The sequence below is a fragment of the Periophthalmus magnuspinnatus genome, chromosome 24 (genome assembly GCF_009829125.3).
Source record: "Periophthalmus magnuspinnatus isolate fPerMag1 chromosome 24, fPerMag1.2.pri, whole genome shotgun sequence".
NCBI classification, from domain to species: domain Eukaryota; kingdom Metazoa; phylum Chordata; class Actinopteri; order Gobiiformes; family Gobiidae; genus Periophthalmus; species Periophthalmus magnuspinnatus.
The window spans coordinates 16270479-16294652 of NC_047149.1; the positions used below are offsets into that span (position 1 = coordinate 16270479).

A 24174-nucleotide genomic window follows, 5' to 3' on the forward strand; every position below is an offset into this window, starting at 1 on the left:
GTCAAAATAAGGGGTAGTCAGTTATTAGAGAGTGATGCTAAATACTACATGACCAACAAAATAATAGTCAAGCACAAAGAACATTTTTGTGCCTGCTTGTGAAGTGAATTCCTATGTCTATGTTTAGCAAAGCAGTGTACTTTTAGTCAGCATTTACATCTAAAGTCTTGTTTATGTTCAGGAAATGAATAAAAAACTTGCTTAATTTGTTTTTTTTAAAGAAAATATAAAATTTCATAGGCAAATGAATATCACATTGACGTATAATAACAATGATAATCAAAATCTACAGGAGCAACAGGGTCTCATACGCTTAAAACTTTTGAATAGATAAGTGCTAAGTCAAACACAAATCAGTGTTTAGATTGAATCACATAAATGCATTGTAATTAAATGACGTGACAAGTGGAACTATATGCTTTTATTCGAGAGGGAATTTATACAACCATGTCTAAAAGACATTTTGTCATTCATCAAAGTCTTATTTCAAGTTTTATTTCCAGCAGGAAAACTGCTACTCTTGGCAAAGAACTGAACATGAGGATTCTTTGAGACTTATCAGTCATCTATGGTCCAGTATGTATTTCAAACTATAGAGGGACTTCTGAAGTGGCGGTTTAATGTAATTTTAAAATTGGCATGTGTAAGCAATTAAAGTGAGTATTAATTAATTTCAAATTACGTTGCGGATTTCTTTGAAATTTTTGTAGCACTGAGTAAGACCAAGCAACCTGGACTATCAATTGGACAGTTGACTATTAATGAAACAAAAGAAAGAGTGTTTTCTATTATTCAGTCTGTGCATATTCACAGTGTGGGTTCAGTTTCATGGAACCGCCTTCCCTGTCACCAATTTTCAATCACTTAACAGTCTATATGGAGATGCTATTGGTTGGAAGAAGCCATAAAAGGCGTCTTAAGCAGGGTCTACCTTTTCTCTCTTGCCTGCACCCCCCGGGTTTCAATGAGCTACACCTCCGAATGAGCTGATTATACGGCTCTCTAAAGCTACCGATAGCATCAGGACAGGAATTACCAGAGGGGTAAACACACACAGAATAGATAACCCCCCCGACTTAAAAGTGTGCCGTATTTCTGTTTGAAAACAGTAGAGTGATAAAGAGGAGGAGTGGGAATGCCGTCCACACACGCAATCATGATGTCAGGGCTGTGTCAGCTAAATTGGGCACATAGTTAGAGGCTAGCATGGGGAGACAGTGACTTATTGCTATTTCACCTGTGTAGCCAAGGTGAAAAACAACTTATTATGGTCCAGTTAGCATGTGGCCAATACTAATTCTGTAGGCAGTATGTGTGGACTTTGGTCTCCTGGCCAGCTCAATGAGTCACTATCTTTGTGCCACCATTAATTACCTTAGCCTTATCTAAATAAATTAATACACAAATCAATATAACTGCTTTCTAAAGACCTTGGTCATGATATTTTTAATAACAGCAAGTAAATATTACTATAAATCAAAGGCATTATCAAACATTAAGCTGTCCAGATACATTTTTTCAACAGGCAGCTCTGAAAGGAAGGTGACTTTTGTGGAGGAGGAGGGAGGGATGACTGGATGTAGTCTCTGGGCTTATAGCAGCACCATTGGTATTCCAAGTGTGTGTTTTAAACGCACCAAAACACAGTTTATTTTTGTAACACCATTGATTTTGGGCAGTAGTTGTGATCTATCACACGGAGCAGCCTTGATGTTTTGACTTCACGCTATCTCCCTGGTATCTCCACGGTGATGTGCCATTATTTACCGTTACCATGGGATGCGTGAGCTCACATTAATTAATCAATATGAGGCTATTCTCCTCGCAATGTTCCCCAGATCACCGCATATGGCATGGCCTGGTGAGATGAATGGGGAGACACAGAGGGCAGAAGCAGTGCTGATAGCGACTGGGAGCAAATACTGGAGAATTACAGAGATTAGGGGTAAAGTTTTAATTAGATACAAGAAGTTTAAAAGATTAGCTGCATATATTATGTTGGGAGAACTCATTCACCTATTGTTAAGGTGCAGCTCAGTAGTAGTTATCTCTTAAATACAGAATAAAGTCAAAACATGATGAAATCTAAATCACAATCTTAACTCTAGTCTCGAAAGTCTCAACATGTATTTTGTTTTTGTTTATTTTTTGTAAATAGCCCACCCCTATCTCGGCAAAAACACAAACATGCAAGCAAGGAGGTGAAATGTCTTGCCCAAAGACACAATGGAAATATACATAGCTGGTAAAGGGAATAATCTGCAAATTTTTTGACTGAGCTATGGATGCCTCAAAGGCCCAAATCATTGCGACCCTCTATCTGTAATGTTTTCTTTTTGGTTAATTGTTTTACTGCAATCTTAATGAATGGTATTATTATCTCAGATTATGCACACAACATATTTAATGAACACTGATGAAGACTGAATCCATAGTGAGTTGAAATAAGTGGCTGGTGTAATGTTATTTTCAGTTCCTAATGTGTGGGTGTATTTTACCTTCTGTGGCAGGGAACTGAGTCTGTCCCTCTGTCTTCGCTTCAGCAAGTTTTCCTGTCCGTAACAAAACTTCAGCAAAATCCTCCTGCAACACGTCTTCGTAAGATGAATACACATCTTGACTCTACAAGAAAAAAATCAAGATAAAATGATACAGCTTTTCAGTAAATATTATCCCAGTATTGAGGGAATTCCCAAAAGCAGATCAAGATTTGACAAAGAGATGAGATTAGGCGGTAGTGCCTCAAAGCTGTAGAAACATTCAACTTCCTGTCCATCTCAGCACTATAAATCAACCTGTCATGTCAAATTTGCCTTTCCATCAGAATCACTCTCCTCTCATACAAACTGTTAAAGTAAAAACCAGCGGCATTGATCAGCTGGTTGGAAGATGGACGTGCAGAGTGGTTATTGGTAGATGGATGATGGAGAGGGGATGAATGCTTGAGAGGAAGCAGAGAAGAGGATTTGGAGTGGCCTATTAAAATGTCATGAAGAAAGATGTATCGCTCCTCTCTGTTTCTCCGTGCGTCCACTCTTTTTGCGAACCATATGATTTGTGTTTGGGAGTAAAAGTCCAGTCACAGCCCAGGGTAAGCACTTTGTAAGCTAAAAGGTTAAATGATTTTTCTTACATTTCTGCTGTACCTGCTGATGGTCAGATTCCTTCAGTTTAGATGTAATGGTGCTAATACAACTCGCCATCATTGTAATCGATCTTTACGTCGCGTGGGTTAACAATTTGTGCAATGTGATCAAATTCAATGAAAGTATCAAGAGCTTTAAAGGTGCACTATTTATGATTTAGGTGGAGAGTCCGCCACAATGGAGATATTTTTTTGAATGTTGGAATGTTTCAAAGTATGGCATTAAACAGTCTATTTTGCATTTATTCAGTTTCAGGTGTGTCAATCTGTCAAAAATACCTAAAAAAAAACATGTTCTCTTTCTGTTCGCCTCTCCTTTAAAACTACTTTTTTGTTTCTTCTGTCTTTGTTCGTCGTCACCTGTACAGCATCTTTGGGTATCTTGAAAAGCGCTATACAAGCATTATGTGAGTATTATTAATCATCATCGTCATCATCCTCATGTCTGAACTGTCTCCATGAATATAGATACGTTTAATGCCATTATGCCATTCTGCGTAAAAGCAGGTAAGCAGGTGGTAGACCCTACACCAGAAAAGTTACATAGTGTATCTTTCTATCTATCTAAAATAAATGCAAAGGAATAAAGCAAGCTAAACTCACATATGTACCCATGGATCATACCAATCTCTACATGATAAAAATACACAGCCTAATTCTAAATGGATACATAGTCTCCCCTTTAAAATAGAACATAAGCTACCCCTTTGATGTATTCATTTCAAATCCTATCCATCCTGGTCTCATGCTTGTCCTGCCTCATCTGCCAGTCTGTCTATCACAAACGCAAACAAGGAACAGCTATGAGCTGGCTTCAATATGCTTCCACCTCCGCTTTGAACTCCACCATAACACCTACACATTTACAGAATTTCTATATATTGTCTGCCTGCACCTGTCCATCTGTTTACTTTCAAACCCATAGAGGAGTGGTCCTGAAACTCTGGGTAACAGACTAGTACTGGGATGAATCAGTTCATTTTGTTAATGGTTTTCAAATCTATTTTAGACCTTGTTTAGATCTGGTGATACTTTTTACTGGAAGAGGGTCCGGTACCATTTTGTGTCAATGTGTGATGTTACGCACTATGGCAATAGAATAAGCTCCATGAAGACAAGCAGGTGATGAACCTGGCAGATCTGTGGAGAAACAACCCCAGTATTTTTGTATATAGTATTTTTGATTAAGTATTTTATTAAGTATTTTTGAACAACAAAAACCCATAGTAAAATACATGCAAGACATTTAATGCCATACTGTGGAACAATCCAGGCAAATCAATAACATATAGTAATGGACCCCCCCACCAAAAGTTACAAAGTGCACCTTTAAGTATCGAGTAATATTAAGTTTGAGGCCCAGAGAATCTTTCCACTGTCTGTGCTTTTAGAACCCAGATAACCTATATTTATTTCATTCACAACCCAAAACTTAACAATGTATGTTTGTTTATTTAGTGAAGAGATAATGAACATCAGAGTCTTCATCTATTGCATAATGCTTGTTTAAAGCAGTGTGCTTCTGTTACCATACTTCTAAATGGCTTTTAGGCTTTTAACTACTTAGTCTTAAAGTCAAATTTTATTCAGTCTCAACAGTGTTTTTTTAGTCATGGAAGGTAAGCATAATTAAATGCCTAAAGCCATGAACCTACTCAGGCAATTTTCACTGTAATTTGAAAAGGTGTCCTTGGGTAACTTGCAGAAATAAGGACCGCAGCATAGTAAAAAGGAAGAGGAAATAATGAGGCCTGATACGAAGCCACTTACCGGGTCGACATAGGGATCATCAATAAGATCTTGATAAAAGGGGCTACAGCCTTGACGCTGCAGGTTGGAGTTCTCACACGCCCCTTCCCGACTAGTGGCTCCTGCTCCGTGACCCTGAGGAGCCATCAAAACATCATTAAACTTTCACAACATGCCCACAGCCCTGTCATCTCCCTCTGTCTGTGCCCGCATCTAGGCGCCGGCTCCAAACCCCAGCAGCACTGGGCCTTTCCCATCACAATCTCCGCCAAGACCCGAGATACCATCAATCTCCACCTCAGCGACCACCAACAACAGCCGCCGCCGGCAAACTACGAGGTGTTAAAATATTCAACATGAACCAGGATTAATTATGCAGGGGATGGGCTCTTGATTGGTTGCTTTTAGATGAGGACTATAAAAGCCTGGAATGTGTTAGAGATATAAAAGCATGTGTAAATGTGCTAAAATGTGTAGTGCTACAGTATGTATAGAGAAAGGAAACTTGCGCTCCTGTGTGTAGTGCCAGTAGCTTTAATGTTTCTTATTAAACCTCTATATAATGGCCATATAATCTCAATGTTACAACACACAAGATCATACAAAAGCTAATTACACACCATAAGGTATTATTAGTTCCTTGACATTTACAATGCAACAACAATAATTATGTTTCTTTGGTTGCCTTTTTCTAGGAAACCCCTTGAGAGAGACCATGTTTGTGCAAGTGTTTGTCCGGGCCTTTAAAACTAGATCTAATCATGAGAGAACTACAACAAAATGCCTGTATTTATGTGGCGTAAAAGTGTCTTTGGTAAACCACAGCAGCCACAATGAAATATGTTGTGTTAACCTTACTTGTCGCGGCCTCAGATAATTGATGGATTCCTTCCACCAGCGATGGTCACTAACGGCGGTGAGCACAGCCTTTGTGGTCATTCCTGTTGTGGTTAGCACTTCCATGGTTTTTGCTGTTGTTCTGTGCAGTAAATCACCTGCTTTCCCCACAGAAGAGTCTAAGGCTGGGGGACTGACCTGGATCAGAACAAACAAAACGTAATAGGGTCATTACTGCTGAAATGTATAGCACTTTGAACAAGTTTTAGTCGAGGAGGAAAATGTTTAAGTACCCAATTTTATCCCATGTATTTGACCAAAATTTCTCTTGCCTCTGTGAAGACACATTGTATAAGCTGCTCTTGAGGTCAAAATAAGTCTGCTGTGCTCTGTCTGCATTATATACTCATCACAGTGAATAATTAAGATGCTCTGAATGCATAAGTAAAGTGAGGAATAGCCTTGGACCTCGGCAAACATTTAAAATAAACTAGTTCTATTTTTCACTTTTTTAAGCCCATAAAATCAGGTACAGCACCTTTAAGTAAAGAACACAGTAATGAAGCCAAGCCAATTTCTGTTATAGACACCCAAGAAGGAAGAAGACAATTGTTTTAAGTTCCATCTGGTCACGGGACCCATCACTGCAAATTTTTGTACAATTCCGAGTATTTTTGTACATTAATGCACTTTCTTTGTTCACATGATTTCATAAATTTGCCCTGACTTCTGTACTGTAGAACATATCTCTCTCTATCTCGCTATCTCTCTATCTCTCTCTCTCTATATATATATAAACAACTAATTCGTATTCTAACATATCTAAAAGTTTGCCCCCAACAGTTACATTTTGCAAATAAGTGCAGTTCCCAAGACTTTTTGATCACTACATCTGTACTGCTGCACCAAAAGGACAGGACATGCAGGAAAGGTATCTGTAGTTTGAACAGGGGCAGACTCTCTTGTTGTGATTTTAATTAGGTACTCGAGAAGAAGCACTTTAATAAGAGCAAGGTTCTCTGTTGTTGAGTCGGCTGCACTGTTTGTTTGTGCACTGCATCTGGGAATTACAATACACCATTTAAACACTAAGCCTTTTAAGCACTGAAGAAAAGACACACATACACACTGCATTTCTTTGCTAAAAAAAGTCAATTTTGAATGTAAAATTACAAAAGGATGGATAAATACATATTATACAATAACAGTTTATATTTGAAGCTCTAACAAGGATGAGAAATCCGCCTTAATTTGCTGGTTTGTTGATATGTCTGTCTATCATTACAATCAATTTGTTTATTTGTATTGGCTAGGGAGGCAGGCTATTAGAATTGGGAATATTTTTATAGGCCATGGCAAGATAGATTGCTGCATTTTCCACAAGGAACAATTATTGAAGTAAATAATTAATTTTGGTATGTTTTCTGCATTTTCTTCTAATTTTACAAGAAACCCTGGTCATCTACATGTATATTTAATAATGGTTATTGTTCTATGAGATAACATGTAAATTATTCCCTCTACCCCAATGAAAAAATTAAAGACTGATAGGTCTGTGTTTTAGCTGTTTCTATGGTGATAAGAAAACTACATTGTGTCTTATTCAGGGAGCTGTGGGTTAGCGCCAAATCGTTTAATGCCTTTCATTAATTTTTGATGTGACAAGGGGCTGAGGGTCGGGCAATGAAAGCAGCCTGAACACACACACACACTTAAGATGTTTGTGCACTCGAACAGATAAATACATGTCCAGAGCAGCATCCCCACACGGTGAACATGACGGTGGACCTGTGGAGTCGTCAATACAGCAATAAAATGACAAGAGACAGCTCCCAATAAGAGCCCATCCATACACAATGCAAAGTCATGAAACATTAACGCCCACTCAAAGCATCGTAAAGCTGGCAGCGCTGTACAGGAAGAGGCATCATAAATAACCCCAAGGAGCTGAGCAACCTTAACACTAGATATACTGCTCATTAAATATGGAGAGAGGGAAAATACAATTCCAAACAAATGAACCTCCAACAAAGGAATAATACAGACAAAAATAGAATTTAATGTGATACGTACTTTGGCAGCATCCGGCTCGTCACCTGGTGGACTGCTCTCAGGCTCCATTTGATAGTTAACTGCTTGATACAGCACCTGCAAAACACACAAAAACAGTATAACACGTTTTGATTTGTTGGTTTATTTTTAACCTGTCAAACAATATCAGGGGAACTGGTAAAAGCTGTTGCCAAAAGCCAAATGGGCAAAGATTGCAGCACTTTATGAAAACATAATTTTCTCCTTGTACAAAATGGCTGTTATTGTGTTTGTAGTATAGGTCAACTTCCCATGCTGCGACAGCGTGAAATTGGACATAACAGTTGAGTCCGATTGCAATAACACTGCATTTAAACAGACAGGCTTTAATAATGCACAAAAAATAATAAGCATTTGTAAATGGTGTAAGAAAAAATAATTTTGGAACAAAGAGACAAAGACAAAATCTATTTGTTTGTAAATTTGGTTATACATATCCAATATGCATATTTATGCATGCCATGAAAAACGGAACTCATTAATTATAGTATTCAGTAATAATTAGTATCTGGACTGATGTAACTGTATGATCATAACACATGTCACATAATACTAACAACAAATGGAAAAGACTTAATAGAGCAGTGGAATCAGGACCTTGGAGAGCTCCTGAATGCACTGGTCTTTTAAATTTAGGTTTATTACACTTTTATTATAAATGCATGAGAAAATACCAACTTAACTCAACTTTTCAGAGTCCTCATGTTTCAGTTACTTTTGAAACACGCCGAGCTATTTTAGTGAGTGAGACTGAGTCTGACACAGAGCAGTACTTGCTATCTCCCGCTGTGTGCTGCATATGGGTGTCACCATGATATTGTACCAGAACAAATTCTGCTAATATTATGTGTAGTAGATGTGCTTCAAAGAAATTTTTCATTTACTCTGTTAATTTTTCATTTAATATGTTAATTAAGATTATATGAAAAATCTGTTAATCTTGACACATAATATGAGTATATAATATGATGGCGCCATACTGCATGTTCCTACCTGTGTTTGCAGATCACTGGAGGCAGCCAGCAGCGTGTGGATATGATCAGGAGGACAGTGCGTGAGGGAAAAGGCTAACAGCTCTTGCCGGGCTTGTAGGTCCTCATAATCCTCACACTGTCCGAGCTGACTGCACACGTCCCAGGCCGGGCTGTAACCTGCAACAACAACCCCGAGGGAGCTGTCAGACATTACCTGGGTGCCACAAATACTTATTTCAAACATAATTTGACTTGGCAGAGAAAAAGATAAGAGCTTAATCCTGGGAGATGACATGCCTAACCTTCAGAACCTGGAGATATTAATAAATGTTTGTGAAAAACTGCTTCCCTTTTGAAGGAAATATCACCCCAAAGCATCGTAATAATGGCTCAGTATTGTTCCAGCTTCATCATCGTCAGAGTTGAGCGCTGCAGCGACTTCATTGTTACAAACAGATTCAATTATTCCCACTGGCTGGCAGACAGAGCCAATGTGTAATCAGATAAGGACCAACGCTCTGACACCTTTAGTTTCTGTCTAGTCTGTTCTATTACTCAGCAGTGCATGTGGGATTATGCGAGGTATCCCACACTGTAAGATTTAAATAGGGTCAAAACACTATCAGCTTCCTGATCATATAAAAAGCTCTCCAGGAGAATTCTAGGGATATAGATGTAATAGTCACAAAGTAAAGGGACAGTTTCTTTTAAAACATCCATTTTCTGAGAGCAAGATGTTACAAAGCTCAGAGCAATCATTAAAAACCTATCCATCAAAAGCATAAGATAAGTATTACAGGCACCGAACAGAAGCACAAATTAGGGGATTCTGGATGACAACGCCTTCACATACTATGAATTCTATTGCTATGACCAAATTGTTTTACTTTTAAACCTTTTTATGAGAGTCACACAGAAAAATAAAGGGATAAGACTAACTTGTATGGTAAATACTTTTATCTCATCCTGTTTGGTAATTAATCCACAGCAAATATAATTGTCATACAGTAGGCATACTGTGAGTAAATTGAGAATGGGTAAACAATCACATTTGGTACAGACAAATTGCTACGCAAATCTGAAGATAATATCAAGCAATTTATTAATCACAATTTGTGACTTTTGAACTCAGTGGTTCAACACTCATCCTACATATTATGTGGTCTAAGCTGATTTTACAAACCTGACTGAGCCTCTGACCATAATACATACCGTTTTGTTTTTTTTATTTTTTGTTTTGTTTTTTATAAACCAGAGCTTTTTCCAAGTGTGTTTGACTTTCCGTAAATTTGCATTTGAACAACTGAGATTTGAACATGATGTAACTATGTGAAAAGCAGTTGCAGTTAGACTAATATTTTGTATGTGCTTTGTACCTGCAGACATTAGGTCGCGGCAGTGGATGTAAGAAGCCTTGAATTCTGGAGTCTGAAGCGCCTGCTCTGCCAAAAGGGTCAAGACCTGCCCTCTCCTGGAGGCCTCGTCATCCCCTGGACAAACACAAAGGTGAGAGACATAAGTAAAAAAAAAAAAAAAAGAAAAAAAGAAAGAAAGAAAGAAAGAAAAAAGACAGTTAGACAAAATAGTAATAATAATAATAATATCAGAAATACATAGAAATCTCATCATAAGGCAATAGACCATTTTTTATGCATGGCTAGTCAGCCAATACTCAACCAGGCAAATTATCATTTCTTTGTTTCTGAGATTGTTTAAACAATTTAGCCAATTAAAAGGTAAAAAATATGGCAGTAATACACTTCTTGATCTTGAGAATATGTATGATTAGATATAGATTTATAGATTTTTTTAAACATATCTGTTTCATTTTAATGTAACAACAAAGCTGTTTTTAAGATAAAACCAGTTTTATAGCAAATGGTTGTCAGCTTGTTTAAACTCTAGATAATAATTATCGATAAAAAAAAAAATTTCAGTAGTCAGTAAGTCACATTATGCAAATTGGCCGCTGCAGTTCTACATTTACAATTCATGTGACAGCTTGAGACCAACTTTTGATGTGGGTAAATAAAATGATGGATCATGCCGTCAGAACATGGAACAAACGTGTACACTGAGCATCAAAGAAGATGATGGAACACTATGAATAGTATTGTGTGTTTGAATACCACAATGTTGGAGAGGTGGTCTTTTCAGGGGGTCTACAAGGGTGGGACTTCATAACAGATGTGCGCATCATTGGACAAAATCCTTTTATCATCACTTTTGGAGCTAACATATTGGAAATTCAGTTGGCAACATTACCTGCCCTTTATGGAACAACCAAAGAACATGAAAAAAGACAACCAGGAAGTATTACTAAGCTAAAACATGAAAAGCCAAAGTTCTAACATATAACAATCATGGTCTATTTTGTAATAAACTAATGGTCAAAAACTCAATTTCCAACCTATTATTAAAAAACCAAGACCTTAGGGGTGAGTGACATAAAATATTCTGCAGATATTCCCATAGTGGTGCGCCCTTCAGCAGCCTCCCCCTGCATTTATTTATTTAAAAATGTGTTTATTCCGTCTCTCATCTCCCACTCTCTGTGCTCTGTGTGGCATCAGAAACAGTAGAGTCGCCTGCTGGCTGGATGTGAGAAGCAGAAGAAAGAGAGATGCCACAGGGGCAGTTAGCGGGTTTCCTCTCAACAATGAGAAAAAGAAAGGTACAATTTAGGAGACAGAGGAGGTGGTGGGGACTAGATGGAAATGCCACATACGAGATACAGTGATATTTGCTCTAAAAGTGACAGTGAAATGCTTCATCTAGTATTTATGGATTTCTGATTATTTTTAACACAAGAAATAGACAAATAGTTAGAATACCTCTATAGTAAAAATGTCAATTAATGAGTGCCACTTTTTGTGTCTGCAAAGTATATATATTTCAATTATTAACAAAAAATAAACCAAATTAATAAATAAAATGTATGGGAAAAATTATATCCATATTGACAAAATACATCTTCAAAAATTTTGTAATTTTGCAACAATACAAAGTATCCCAAAAATCATGTTAGAAATCAAAGCTGAAGGTAAGAAATTGTCATGGCTGAAAAGTTAACAGCTAGTAAATACTGATGTAACAATAACCCACTACAAATCTTAAATAACTAACTTGGGAGGAGTTTTCAAACTGAAGAGAATACCATTTGCTGCTGCCTCTGTATGTGTGCGTTTGAGTATGGATTTTTGCTCGTAGCTTTAACAGCTCTCATGAAGATAAATTTCCCTCCTGAGTACGACGCGTCACTTGATAATCTCTGGTTCAATTGAGTGGCTTGTGTGGGCGGCCCCTCTCTCTTCATCTCCAGGGCTTTGTCACCACACTGCCACCGGACAAGAATCAGCCTCATCTGATGTTAATCTCAAAGACATTTTCCAAAGGGACAAAATGTTGGTTGTGCAGTGAGACAAGAGTGTACTTAGTGGAGTGTTAATACCTGCCACTCGCAGGAGACTGGCCAGATTGAGCAGAGTAGCAGATTGCTTGTATGCCTTGGAGCACTGGGTGATGCACTCCTTTATGAGAGACAGACGATCAGACCGCAGACGTACTGGGAGGAGACAAAAGGTGGATTAAGTTAGAAAAAGCAAGGTCACAACCTACCATTGTTTTTTGTTTTTTTGTTGGTTTTTTTTTAGTTTATTTTTTTTTTTTACAAATTTTAAGAATTAATTAGGCAATTTCTCTTTGGTAAACACAAAGGTTCGCAAAATAAATACATAAACATATCAAACTTGTATAAGACCATATGATAATTACAGAAGAGACAACTATATTTTGTGGTTAAAATTACATTAAACTGTTTAAAAAAAATAGTATTGTGCCTTAGTATCAAAATCAAGTTTGAAATGTTTGTCTTGTGACACCGAGAGAGTGGGGGGCTAAAGTGTGCAATGTGTCTTTTTCATATAGCATGTAGTGCGAGCCACCAGACAGTTTGTACCCAGGGCCTAGAATTATATATTACACTCCAGCACCATATTGTTAATGGCCATTGCCTCCTTGGAAATTTCACTCATTTATTTTCTCTAGATATTTTTCTGTTAGTTGTGGCAGATTGCTGAAGCCTATCAAGGACAACCCATCATGGGCAATGGGTAGTTAGTTACAGTTCAAACAAGACACAACAAGCTTGGACAGGCATATTTACAAGTGCAAAAAAGCACAGAATCCACATTTATGGATTTTAGAACTACCCACAGTAACACTGGAACATATTAAAAGATAGCATTGCAGGCCATTCTGTCAGTGTGCACCACTCTTTAAATTATTCTACATAAACAATGTTTCCATCAGCTAATCTGTCGCATCAGCATATGTCTCTCTGGTACATTAAACAAGAGAAATGGGTTCAAAATGTTCCTGATGCCACAACAGTAGCAGAATGCCAGAAAGACTGTCTAGCGCTGATGCACTGTTCTTGGCAAAGCTGCCTTTTGATTGGCACAGTCTTGTCCCTACATCCCATCAGAGAAAACCCATTTGTATTGTTTAATTTATGAATACGACTGGATGCATTAATAATAAGCTAAGGCCATTTCAGCTTAGTCAACATAACATTGAGTATTGACTTTTCCTTGATATATTATCTGCCCAGAGTGAGTTTTGTCAGGCTAAGGAGGAATAATGGCAAAAATACTTTTGCTGAAAATGTACTGAATATGCAGAACTAAGAGACAACAATTTCAGCACAGTTGCTTACAAAGATATTTATAATTTATCAGGCAAGACTAACTTTAAGCCATGTTAATACAAACAAAAACATCTTTTACACCACTGTTCTCTTTTTAAATTGCCAACTTTTTTACTAAATCTAAAAATACATTTGTTTACATTGTACTTCCCTGAAACAGGCAGAATTGGCACCCTTAGTGCCTCTACAGCACCCCATGCTTACCAAACAGTTCCTTTGAGGGTCTTAACTGCTTGGCATCACTTTGGGCAAGGCCTGCAGGGAATTCTGGGAAAAGTTTGTGCGTGTGAAGTAGTGCCTAAGGCTCACTGGAGTGTTGTGGGAGATGGATTATCTTTCTGCTTCATACCTGTGGCTGTTTATCTGTGGGCATATGCATGGTACAAGCTTTTTACTAGAAAAAAAGACTCAGTTTATTATAATATATGTGTCCCTGACTTCCAAGGGCCCAAATGCCTCAAATAAGCCTTAAAGGTGCGCTATGTAATATTTCTGGTGAAAGGTCTGCTACCTGTTTGTTTCCATGGAGATCTTGTTGATTTGCCTAAGATGTTCCACAGCATGCCATTAATCTGTGTCATTGGAGACAAGCAGGCAATGCCCCGAGACCAAGTGACAGGTAAGACAGGTAAGAGGAGACCCCGCTCACAGTAAGAATGTATGTTTTTCAAGGCAATAAAAACACCTGCAAGTTTAATGCCGCAATGTGGAACCTTTACCGCAAAGCAAAAGCATCTCCCTGTAAATGAGGATGTTGCAGATCTACCACAAGAAAAGTTACACTGTGCACCTTCAAATAAGCTGTACTACGATCGCAACTCAATGATGAAGACTGATATTTGAACATTTAGCCTCACTTGCAATTTTGGTGCAAATTCTGTTTTATTTTGGTTTTATTCACTAGCACTAGCAGCATTTAACTACAGTTAGGTAATTCACTTCAAAAACTGTTAAATTATTAGTAGGGAAGTAGTTACAAGCCAAATGTTTTAAAAAGTAACAAGGCTATTGATTCAAACATAGCCTTAAGCAAACCTATTCATGGCTTCTTTGTGGGGCAGTAGCAAAAGCTGTAGAGGAAGCAATGTGACCTGAGCGCACAATGAGAAGAAAAAACATGGTGTACAGCTCAGCTCATTTTGACGAGGGCAAAAGGGGGAACAGAACAGGTCCTTGGGGGGCACAAACACCTGGGGTTAAAGGTAAGTTGATAAGAGGCCAAGCCGGTTTATTCTGGCTTCACAATTTCCTCAAAGGGAGACAAATCATACAGAGGTGCAGCGGTTGTGCACTGATATGGAGCCAAGAAAACATAGGGTGAATACTGATGAGTCAGGCTTATAAACACAAATTCAAAAGCGTTACACATACAGTTTAAAAGCATTATACGTTCTTCAATGGTAATTAAGCCATCGCACAGATGTTGTTTGCTCAGCATTTCATTCATAAACATTCATACATTTGTGTACAGTAAAGTAAGAGAGGGCTGACATTTTGAAAAATGCATCGAAGTCTGGCAGCTTGAGTGCTTAAGGAAATTACATCTTCCTTCAAATGACTCTTATTGCAAATGACAAATTAACGACAGATTATGAAAAGTGTTGTGACATAGTATGAGAAACTCCTCCTCGTCACATACAGACAAACAGCTGTGTATTGTTGTTATAAGTGTGCACCGTCGTTGTGTTTGTACCTTGGAGAGGCAGGATGTTGACATTGAAGTCCTGAAGCTGGCTGAGGGCGCTGATGAGGTCCAGCTCCTCTTGGACGGCTGGGGGACAGTCTGTGATCAGTTGCAGACAGGCCCTGTGGGAAAGGTACACTCTCATAAAGCTACAAAGTGTTTTATATTTCTGGTATGTAACTTTTCTGGAGGAGAGTCCGCCACCTGCTGGTCTCCATGGAGATCATCTTATTTGCATGGGTTGCTAAGGCATAACATTTTCCCTTTAGCATTTGTTCAGCTACGGATGATTTTATTGATTAAAAACTACCCTGAAAACATGCATTCTTACTGTGAGCGAGTCACCTCCCCACTGCTCTGAATTGTGAATTGGAGACAGATTCATTTAATGTCATAGTGTGGAACATTTTAGACAAAGTAATAAAATCTCAAATGAGACCCTCGACCAGAAAAAAGCTACACAGTGCTTCTTTAAAGATTTGTACTTGTTTTAATATAGTAGGACTAGCAATTGTAGCACTACATTCATAGACAAAACTTGACCCACCAATTTCCTTATTGAAACTGCTTTGAAAATGGAACATTAATATTTCAACTTTTACTAAACTAACTTAATACAGGAGATGTTAAGATATTGTTGCATGAAAAAGACAGATTATTTGGTTAACTTTGCAAATAAATCAATCTTTAAGTTAGCCTGAGTTTCACAAGAGTCATTTCAGACAGGGTAAAATGGATTTATTTACAAAGTCTAGACTTGTTTGATGGATCTGCCACAGGACTGTTTCTTTTAGCTGAAATCCACACTCATTACTCTAATAGGATTATGTGCTGGTGTCCCCTGCTCAAAATGTAACTCACATTTGCTTGGATTTTCTGTGTATGCAATTAGATAGTGAGAAAGAAATTGGAAGAAGAGAGAAGCAGAATTATTAATTTGCAAACAGCACAAATACCAACAGCTTAGAGGGGATTTTTACAATTCTGCCAAATTAAAGGAAGAGCAAAATCCTGAAGACGAAATGCTTAGTTTTCTTGGGTCTCTTTGTGAACAGAGATAGTTGAAGATGCAGAACTCTGTGTAATATCATTCACCAAAAACCTTAAAGGAAAGCTCTTTGAAAAGGGCATGCTGGGTAAAACAGTACTCCAGCAGTTTCTTGTTTTGAGTAGAGTTATGGTGTTCTTGCCAGGAACAAGAGGTTTGTCCTGGTGAAATGAGACTCGAGGAGAATGAGAGAGCGGAGGAGGCCATGTTGATTATGTACTTAAGCAGTGAAGTGTCCGCAGGCCTCTATCAGAGCAATGGAAAAATAACAAGAAATTGTGAACAATTTGCACTGTAGAGTTTGTTACAAGGACAGTTGGATAGGATTTCAAATCATTGTTGTGATTAAATGCGACGTCGCTCATCAATTCAGTTTGGGAAGATTGAATCTGCGGCAGTAAGGGCTAATAATGTAATAATGCAAATTCCACTTTATACAAGAAAAGTTTTGTTGTTTCTGAATCAGTTGTCCCAAGTGGGATCTATAGAAAAAGAAAGTTATTATACGTAAACTCGACAAAGTTTTAGATGAAAATGAAAACATTTTGCAGATCACTATTTGAATGGCTCTTATTTGTAAATCACGAAAGCTGCACATCATAACATAATTACTTCTGCAAAAACTAAAATAGTCTGTCTTTCTATGACCCGCTAACCCCTTGAAATGCAAAGGATCCGTCTTTGCTCAAATGTTAATCCTCCTCAATGCATTAAAGATGTGCACTGTGAACAGAATCCTCTATTAAATATGATAACATGCTGGCCAGAAATATTGCAATTATAAATATAGCCCTTCTATAGAAACACTTCTATACCTAGGCCTTTCTACGAACTACTATTTTTGTCCATGAAGTGGGGCAAACTGGGAATGTAAATCTATTGACTAAAACATATACTGTGGACTAAGCATGCATTTCCTCCAAAATTTCCCAGCAGGATTCTACTTTTTTCTTTAATGGTTGTAATGCATGCCTTTGTTGTGAACAATAGTAGTTGGGATTCCCATGTTATTTTAGGCGCCTCTTTTATCATGGTGCCCACTCCTGTGTGATACCACTGACCCTCACATCCATTCACGCTGCCATCACGTGCTGTTGTCCTAATATGTGTGTAGCCTTTAGCACATGCTCCATTAGTATGTGTGTCTGTGGGACAGTTATTTTCATCTAGAGGACACTATGCCATGCATTATGTGGACTATTAATTTCATAGCAAAGGCACACGTCCAGACTGGCTTTCTGTCACCCGTAGCTCCAAAAAACACACACCACCACAGAGTCTCAAAGGATTATAGTGTCCACGTCTATGGAGGGGGCAAGTCCGTGTTAGTTACTATAAATGAATGACGACCCAATTACTGCCCCAATCCCCCACTAGGAACAGACAGGAAGGTTACACAGCCACCGGCACCCCTCAGAGATCGGAAATAGCCACAGCTCTGCACATATAAAACACGCCTCCTGTTATGTGCACAGGGAAATGAAACACAAACAGATATTATTATGCCTTTAGCTCAGTCATACAAGCAATAAAACCACACACCCTCCCACAGTGTAATGACTTCAACTAAACTGTAAAATAGTCATTCAAAAAATTAAATTGTTGGGATATTTAATGTGTTGACCATGTATAGACTAAACTGCACAGGATTCAAACCAGCACTGTTAAGATGTAATTGCTTCATTAGCAAAATAAACCCACAACATGTTCATATGCTGCTTGTTTGTAGCAGTTGATGGTATTACATTTATAAAATGCCTCCCAAAATGATTCTTTATGACATTTTCGATAAAGTACTGAAGATTAGGCTTGGATGAGCAGCGAAATGTCTTCACTCCTACAACGATTTGTCCAGCTGACAGATTTAAATTTCATCTTTTCTACGGATCAGACCTGGACGACTGAGGGATTACACAGACACCTTCCGATGAAGAACTTCAAATGTATTAATCACTGAATAATTTAAATTAACAAACTCACATTGTCAAAACTACTTTTACTGTTCTTTCTAAACTTTTTTGGCAAATTTTAGAGGAGATATCTTATTCCCACCTAGCAAGGTGCATGCAGGGGTCAGTTAGCGTTGTAGACGAGTTGAAGTACTCTCGGGCTGCAGCCAACACCAGTTCCACACTGTTATCATAGGGCACTTTCATGGCGTAGCCTTTACCCCGAAAAGACAAACTCACAGGAACATCCTGGTTTACCTGTAGCCACAGTAGATCAGAGAGAGAGAAAGAAAGAGAGAAAGAATTCATTATAGAAGCTTCATAGGCTTTGAGAGAGCCAGACAAGGCCCTTGCTGAAGGCCAGTCTTATTTAATATACCTTGGAGCAGTGCATGAGTTGTCCCGCCAGGCGCACGTTCTCCACCAGGCTGGAGCACAGCAGGGACTCCACAAAGACCTGCAGCAACACACAAAATATTTAACAAAAAGAAGTATCTATGCACAAAGGTTGAAGGGGTTTCGATTAAAAATCAGGTTTTTATTTTTTTACAAACTTGAGGTTGGTTAATTTCAAACCCTAAACATTGCCTATTGCCATACTGTCCTTGAATAAGGCAATCAACTTAAGGGTGTTCATGTGACTGTGATCGACAGTGTCTCCGATGGTAATTGTGACTACCGAAGAATAATACTATGCAAATACTGTATCGTCACTATAACCATATAATTGATATAGTGGAAGCAAAGAAAACAAAGTAATTTAAACTGATAAGATAGCTTGATGAGGTTTAGTAAAGATTTTACTAGTCGGGCACTATAAAAAGTTGTCCATGTAACAATTCCTAAGTCAGCAATTATTTATTGAAACCAGTACTTACTATTGCTAATAAAGATACTCTGGTCTAAATCCAAGTCTGACAGATTGTTTTTATTTTTCTGCCTTGACTGCCTCAAATATTTCCCTGCTGTGTGAATGCCTTTGCCCAGTGAATGGATGCTTTATTTTGTTTTCGTTCCAGTAAAATGGGATTATGGCCAAGGTCTTATTTGTTCTGTTGAAATACCTGATGGCAAGTCTCCGGCTTCAGACAGCTGTAGACGTTTTGTTGCATGTCAAGTAGGTCTTGCAATAGCCCCCTCCACACAGTCTCACTCACGGGAGGTTTTCTGGATCAAATGAGCTTCATTCGTTAGCATGAATAAGACCTTAATTAGCATAGATGAGGTTTGTATTTGTTTATATACTTGCGTCCAGTGTGCCGACACAGCTTGACCATTAGCTGGTATGCTTCCTCTTCACTGGCCTGGCTGTTCCGCACAAATGAGATGGGCTTCTGCAGACCATGTTTTTCCAAGACCTCCACCACACTTTCAAAAAAAAAAAAAAACAGAGGCATTTAGAATCATGAACAAGCACTAATTCTGTACAGTACATATTTTTTTACAAATATGCTTTTTCCAGTTTCTTATCCAAGACATAGCAAGTTAGCAAATCCCACTAAGTTTTGGCCTGGGTAGACTAATATTCCTCACATTGTGTCATCTTTAATTATGTAGCCAGGCGATCTTCTTAGCATGCTTTGTTTTACTTTACTTTTTTTTTTTTTTTTTTTTCCAGTGAAGCCCCTTGATGCGCATGACATTGTTTATAATTTTACGTTTTTATAAAAATGTATGTCTTTTAATAGTAAGGGCCCACACTAACATAGACTCACCCACTCTAATACTTTGGCAAGACTGCAATACAAAATACTTCAAGATGTTTTTGTGCTGTACAAACTCCAGTGATATAGAACTACATGATAAACGGCATGGCAGCACAGCAGCCGCGCTTTTGTAAGCTAGTGTGTGTGTGTAGGTGCATGTATAAATGTGTGCTGTCTCTCATGACTGAGTGAGAGGAGGTCTGTGTACGCGTTTCTGTGGGATTAGCATGGCAACCCCAGTCTCAACAGGGTCGTGCTGCTACAGATGTTCGCTCTCTGCTGCAACTCATTACCATAGTAAACAGGTGCCTAAGAGCTGAGCATGCGAGGGAGACGGCCAAGAGACAGCAAGCCCAATATCAGCCAGCGCTATTTGTCAGTGCGTAAATGCATGGATGGGGACTGCCTCCATGTTCCCTTCACACGATAATGTGGAAATAGCATGGAGGAAACAGCCCCTATTCAGAGGAAAGGCTCTTTACATTTAGAGATGTCTGACTTGGGGCAACTCACAATGTTTCAGCACAGAACATTAGAAAACATGTTAACAGTTCCCAAGGGTGTGTTTGCATATGTTTTAGATGTATAAATGCAAAGCTATAGGCTGCAAGAGTTATACAGCACATTCTGTCCTGGTTTACTGTTGTTTGTAATATTGAGCACATATTATCATTATATTAAATTAATCCTTTTTATGAATGCAATCCCAAATTGACAATTTGGTGATTACATTTCAGGTGCTGTGTTCTAAGTATAATTTATAGAGTTTAGCATTCAAAACAGTTACACAAATATAGAGTGTGCCCTGCTGGATAAAGACTAACATTTAGTTTAAAATTAATTATGTGAAAAAGATGAATATTTGTGTAGAACTTCTCACAAAAAAAAAAAGAAAAAAAAGGTCTGGATACGCTCTATTATCAACAAAAGAAATGTTCACATGTAGGTTAGATTTCTATGTTGATTCGGTATGTTTCTTGTGATGAACAGAAAAGAATAAGAGCTAGCCAAGTTATGCCTGCCTATGACCATATCTTCTTTTCTTATAAAACTTTAGCTCCACCTTTCCTCAAACCTCTGTAAATCACTGCTGGAGGCTATATGGCTATGGCTATCAAGGGACACCCGGGGGTCTTAGGATATTGAGTTAGCTTTAGCGTGTTTCTACGGCACATCGATGTCTCTTCTTTTCCTCAATGTTTTCCATCAGGACACTAATGGGGGAGGGAAGTAATAAGCATCGCCACAAACTCTTCCCAGCAGTGCAGCACTAATCACTGAACTGAAGGGAGCTTCTGAGCAATTTAACAAGACAACAGCCACAGCCAAGACATATGGGTGAAGGATGAGGTGGAGTCAGTCTTCAATGGGGCTGCGAGAATGATTAAAGCTACGAAGCAGATTAAGTTATAATCATCTTGCTAATGTATTTTCTAATATGCATTTGATTTGATGATTAATTGAACACTGATGTCTTGGTGCCTGTACTTCTCAAGTGCTGCAGAGGAATTACCGGTACTCATTGGGAGGTGACAAGCTAGTAGGCAGTACCTGAGGTGTTTCTCCAGTTTGTCCACCTGGTCGTGAAGGGATGAGGTGATGTCTGTCTCTGGCCTGGAACATGGAAACAGAATAATGTTTTGATAACGAGGTTTGACCAATGAGCAACATAATTCTTCATATATATGTAATAAACGGATGTCTTCATAGATAAATATACAATAAATGACCAAATTAAATGTATTTTATATAGTATAGTAATTAATTGTCCTGGTTGTTCTTGTAAAGAAGAGTTGGTTCTCATTCTGGATAAAGAAAGGTTACTATTCTCATCTCACATACTACTAAAGAATTTCTATTATGTTCTTCGCAAGATAAAACCCACCCTGTCAAACTTCACAGTGAATATATGTCTAACTACCCATATGTGAAAGTGTCTTATCATGGACCATGCAGATTCCCTATTGCTGAAGAAAGGCTTCACAGTAAATGCTAACGCAAAGTGAGTGATTGTTCATTTTTGAGGTGGTAATAAAATATGTTATGTTCCAAATATGTTGCAGAGAACTTCGTGTAGTAGAACATATCATTCATCTGTAGAACATATCAAAGATGTCATATGAAACAAACAGTATGATGTGTTTCTGACAGTTCTTTTGACAGTCTGACTGACATGTGGATGGTGCAAGACACCACTCAACCCTGCTCCTACGCGTGTGCCCAGCCTGTTCTGTGCACACCACACTGGTGTGTATATATGCTAGCAGCACTGTGCTCCTGCCCTGTGCTCTCGCCCTGCGCTCTCACTAAAAATAAAACCCTGTGATTCTGTGCCTTCAGGCAGAGGATTCTGGGTCGTACCAGAGTGTCCCCCAATGGAGCACTGACCCTGATGAAACCACTTCCTCTCTTTTTGTGTGTGTGAGAAAGAGCTTGCCTCTCAATCAATTCCTCTGCACCTCTCACTTAATATGCACTGGCGCTTTTCTACCCCACCTTTTAAATACCAATTTCTTCCTCTTTCTCTCCCTCCACACAGCCTAATCCTTTGCCTGTTTTTTTGTATTCCCCACTCTCTAAGGGTGGATACACATGACATTATTCTGAGCAGATTTGGACCTAATTAAGCCATCTTGGAAAAAGAGTTGAAACTACAGTTATGGTTTCTTTCCCAGCACTGAAAATGTAATACGTTTGGCTTTGGGGTGGCAACTTTGGAGCTTAGTAAGTCAGAGAGATCACTCCTGGGAGAAAAGTGAAAGTTTGAAGGCAGTGCACACATAGCAGCAGAGCTCCGTGGAACAGCTAATCCAAATGGCAAAGAAGAGGAAGCCCAAAGTGTAATGTGAGAAGACGGCTGAAATGGAGAAATGCAGTGATTTGGAAAGAAACATTATAGTCGCTTCATGAACAGAGCTAAACGATTATAATCAATATAATGGTAATATATCTTTATACAGCTGAAACATCCAAGATAATATTCACACATTTTTCTTTACCTCCACAATAATGTAGTGATTCTGAAGAAATTCACGTGATCATACTGACTGCAAGAATCAATACTTTGGTCATGTCAAATACAAATACAAAGCATGCAAATATCCGAGAAAGTCAAATTAAAAGCAAGAGGATAAACAGTAAAGTAATGTCTTCGACTGTGTGTTCAAAATATGTAATAAGCAAGTACTGTATGCGTATATATTTATAAGAATACAGTAAGCAGCAATCAATCACTGTAATGTCCATGTAAAAGTAATTGAACAGAGCATTTTATCCCGTTAAAATGTCATAAAACATTGTAAGTGTTGGGAGTTGGTTATAGGACCTCCATCTAAAATAGATTATTTTTTAATGGATTTAAGGCAGAGGAGTGGAAGTAGCTTACAGTTTCTTGGAGCCAACTTAATCATGAAGTAGAAGGAGCAGAGGAATATAGGTGACCATTCAAAGGATTAAACGGGGCAAGTAAGGTAAGAGTGTGGAGAGAATATCTTATTGCTCTCTTGCTATAATGGTCACGCCTCAGTCTGTGTGTGCATTGTTGTTTTAGACTACAACATGACAATGCAGCATATAATGGTGAATGAGTTTCAATTAAATCTTCTGTTTTTTCCTTGTGTAGTATAATTTCATGTAAAGATGGATCAAAGTAAGAGTGCAATATTACAGTTCATGGTACACTAAGCTTTGAAACAACAGAAACTGATATTTGTTGGAATGACATCATTGGGGGTTTGTACATTCTCAGTGGATGCCTGTACATCAGACTGGTAGATTCACAACTTTTTTCTTTTCAATTTTAGGCTGAGTTTTGTATGAAATGATCATCGTCTATTAATGTATTTGTACTTGTTTTTATGAACTTTATTTGAACATAACTTTGGTTAGTTTGGCATTTTTAAAGGCCTCAGTAAAAATTGGATTGAAATGACCTGACATTTTACCAAATGTTTTCTGCATGATGTGTTGCTATGACCATTTCTCTGAACTAAAACTCCAAAATATGTTTGAAAACTGCTTAAATCCCACAGGCTTCTACGGAAAGTATTGGTCCAGTATTGTGAGTCTTACCCATAGCCTCGCTGTGGCAGACACTCTAGGATGTCGTAGCACAGACTGAGCTGGTTGTCCCTCTCACAGCTGTAGATGCACTCTAGCGCCACCTGCATCAGCTGGTCGGGGTCTCCTATGATCTTCTGTTGGCACTGGGAGGAGAACACAGGTCAAACAGAAGGTTTAGGTCTCCAGGTGTGACTTACTCACTCATTTTCTGGAACACGCAC

The 24174-nt window shown here is 38.3% G+C and overlaps 1 protein-coding gene across 1 annotated transcript in view; it reads right to left on the reverse strand.

Annotated features, from left to right (window-relative positions):
- The window catches only part of nbas (NBAS subunit of NRZ tethering complex), a 150458-nt gene that overhangs the window by 84028 nt on the left and 42256 nt on the right, over nt 1-24174 (reverse strand). Inside the window, exons 26-39 of the mRNA XM_033990759.2 lie at nt 23963-24096; nt 21443-21505; nt 19431-19553; nt 19250-19352; nt 18565-18642; nt 18289-18443; nt 15198-15310; nt 12248-12361; nt 10173-10286; nt 8816-8973; nt 7805-7879; nt 5753-5929; nt 4916-5029; nt 2499-2622 (exon numbers count right to left, since the gene is read on the reverse strand). Of these exons, the coding sequence (XP_033846650.1) occupies nt 2499-2622; nt 4916-5029; nt 5753-5929; nt 7805-7879; nt 8816-8973; nt 10173-10286; nt 12248-12361; nt 15198-15310; nt 18289-18443; nt 18565-18642; nt 19250-19352; nt 19431-19553; nt 21443-21505; nt 23963-24096 (1645 nt within the window). The remainder of the gene's footprint in view (nt 1-2498; nt 2623-4915; nt 5030-5752; nt 5930-7804; nt 7880-8815; nt 8974-10172; nt 10287-12247; nt 12362-15197; nt 15311-18288; nt 18444-18564; nt 18643-19249; nt 19353-19430; nt 19554-21442; nt 21506-23962; nt 24097-24174) is intronic.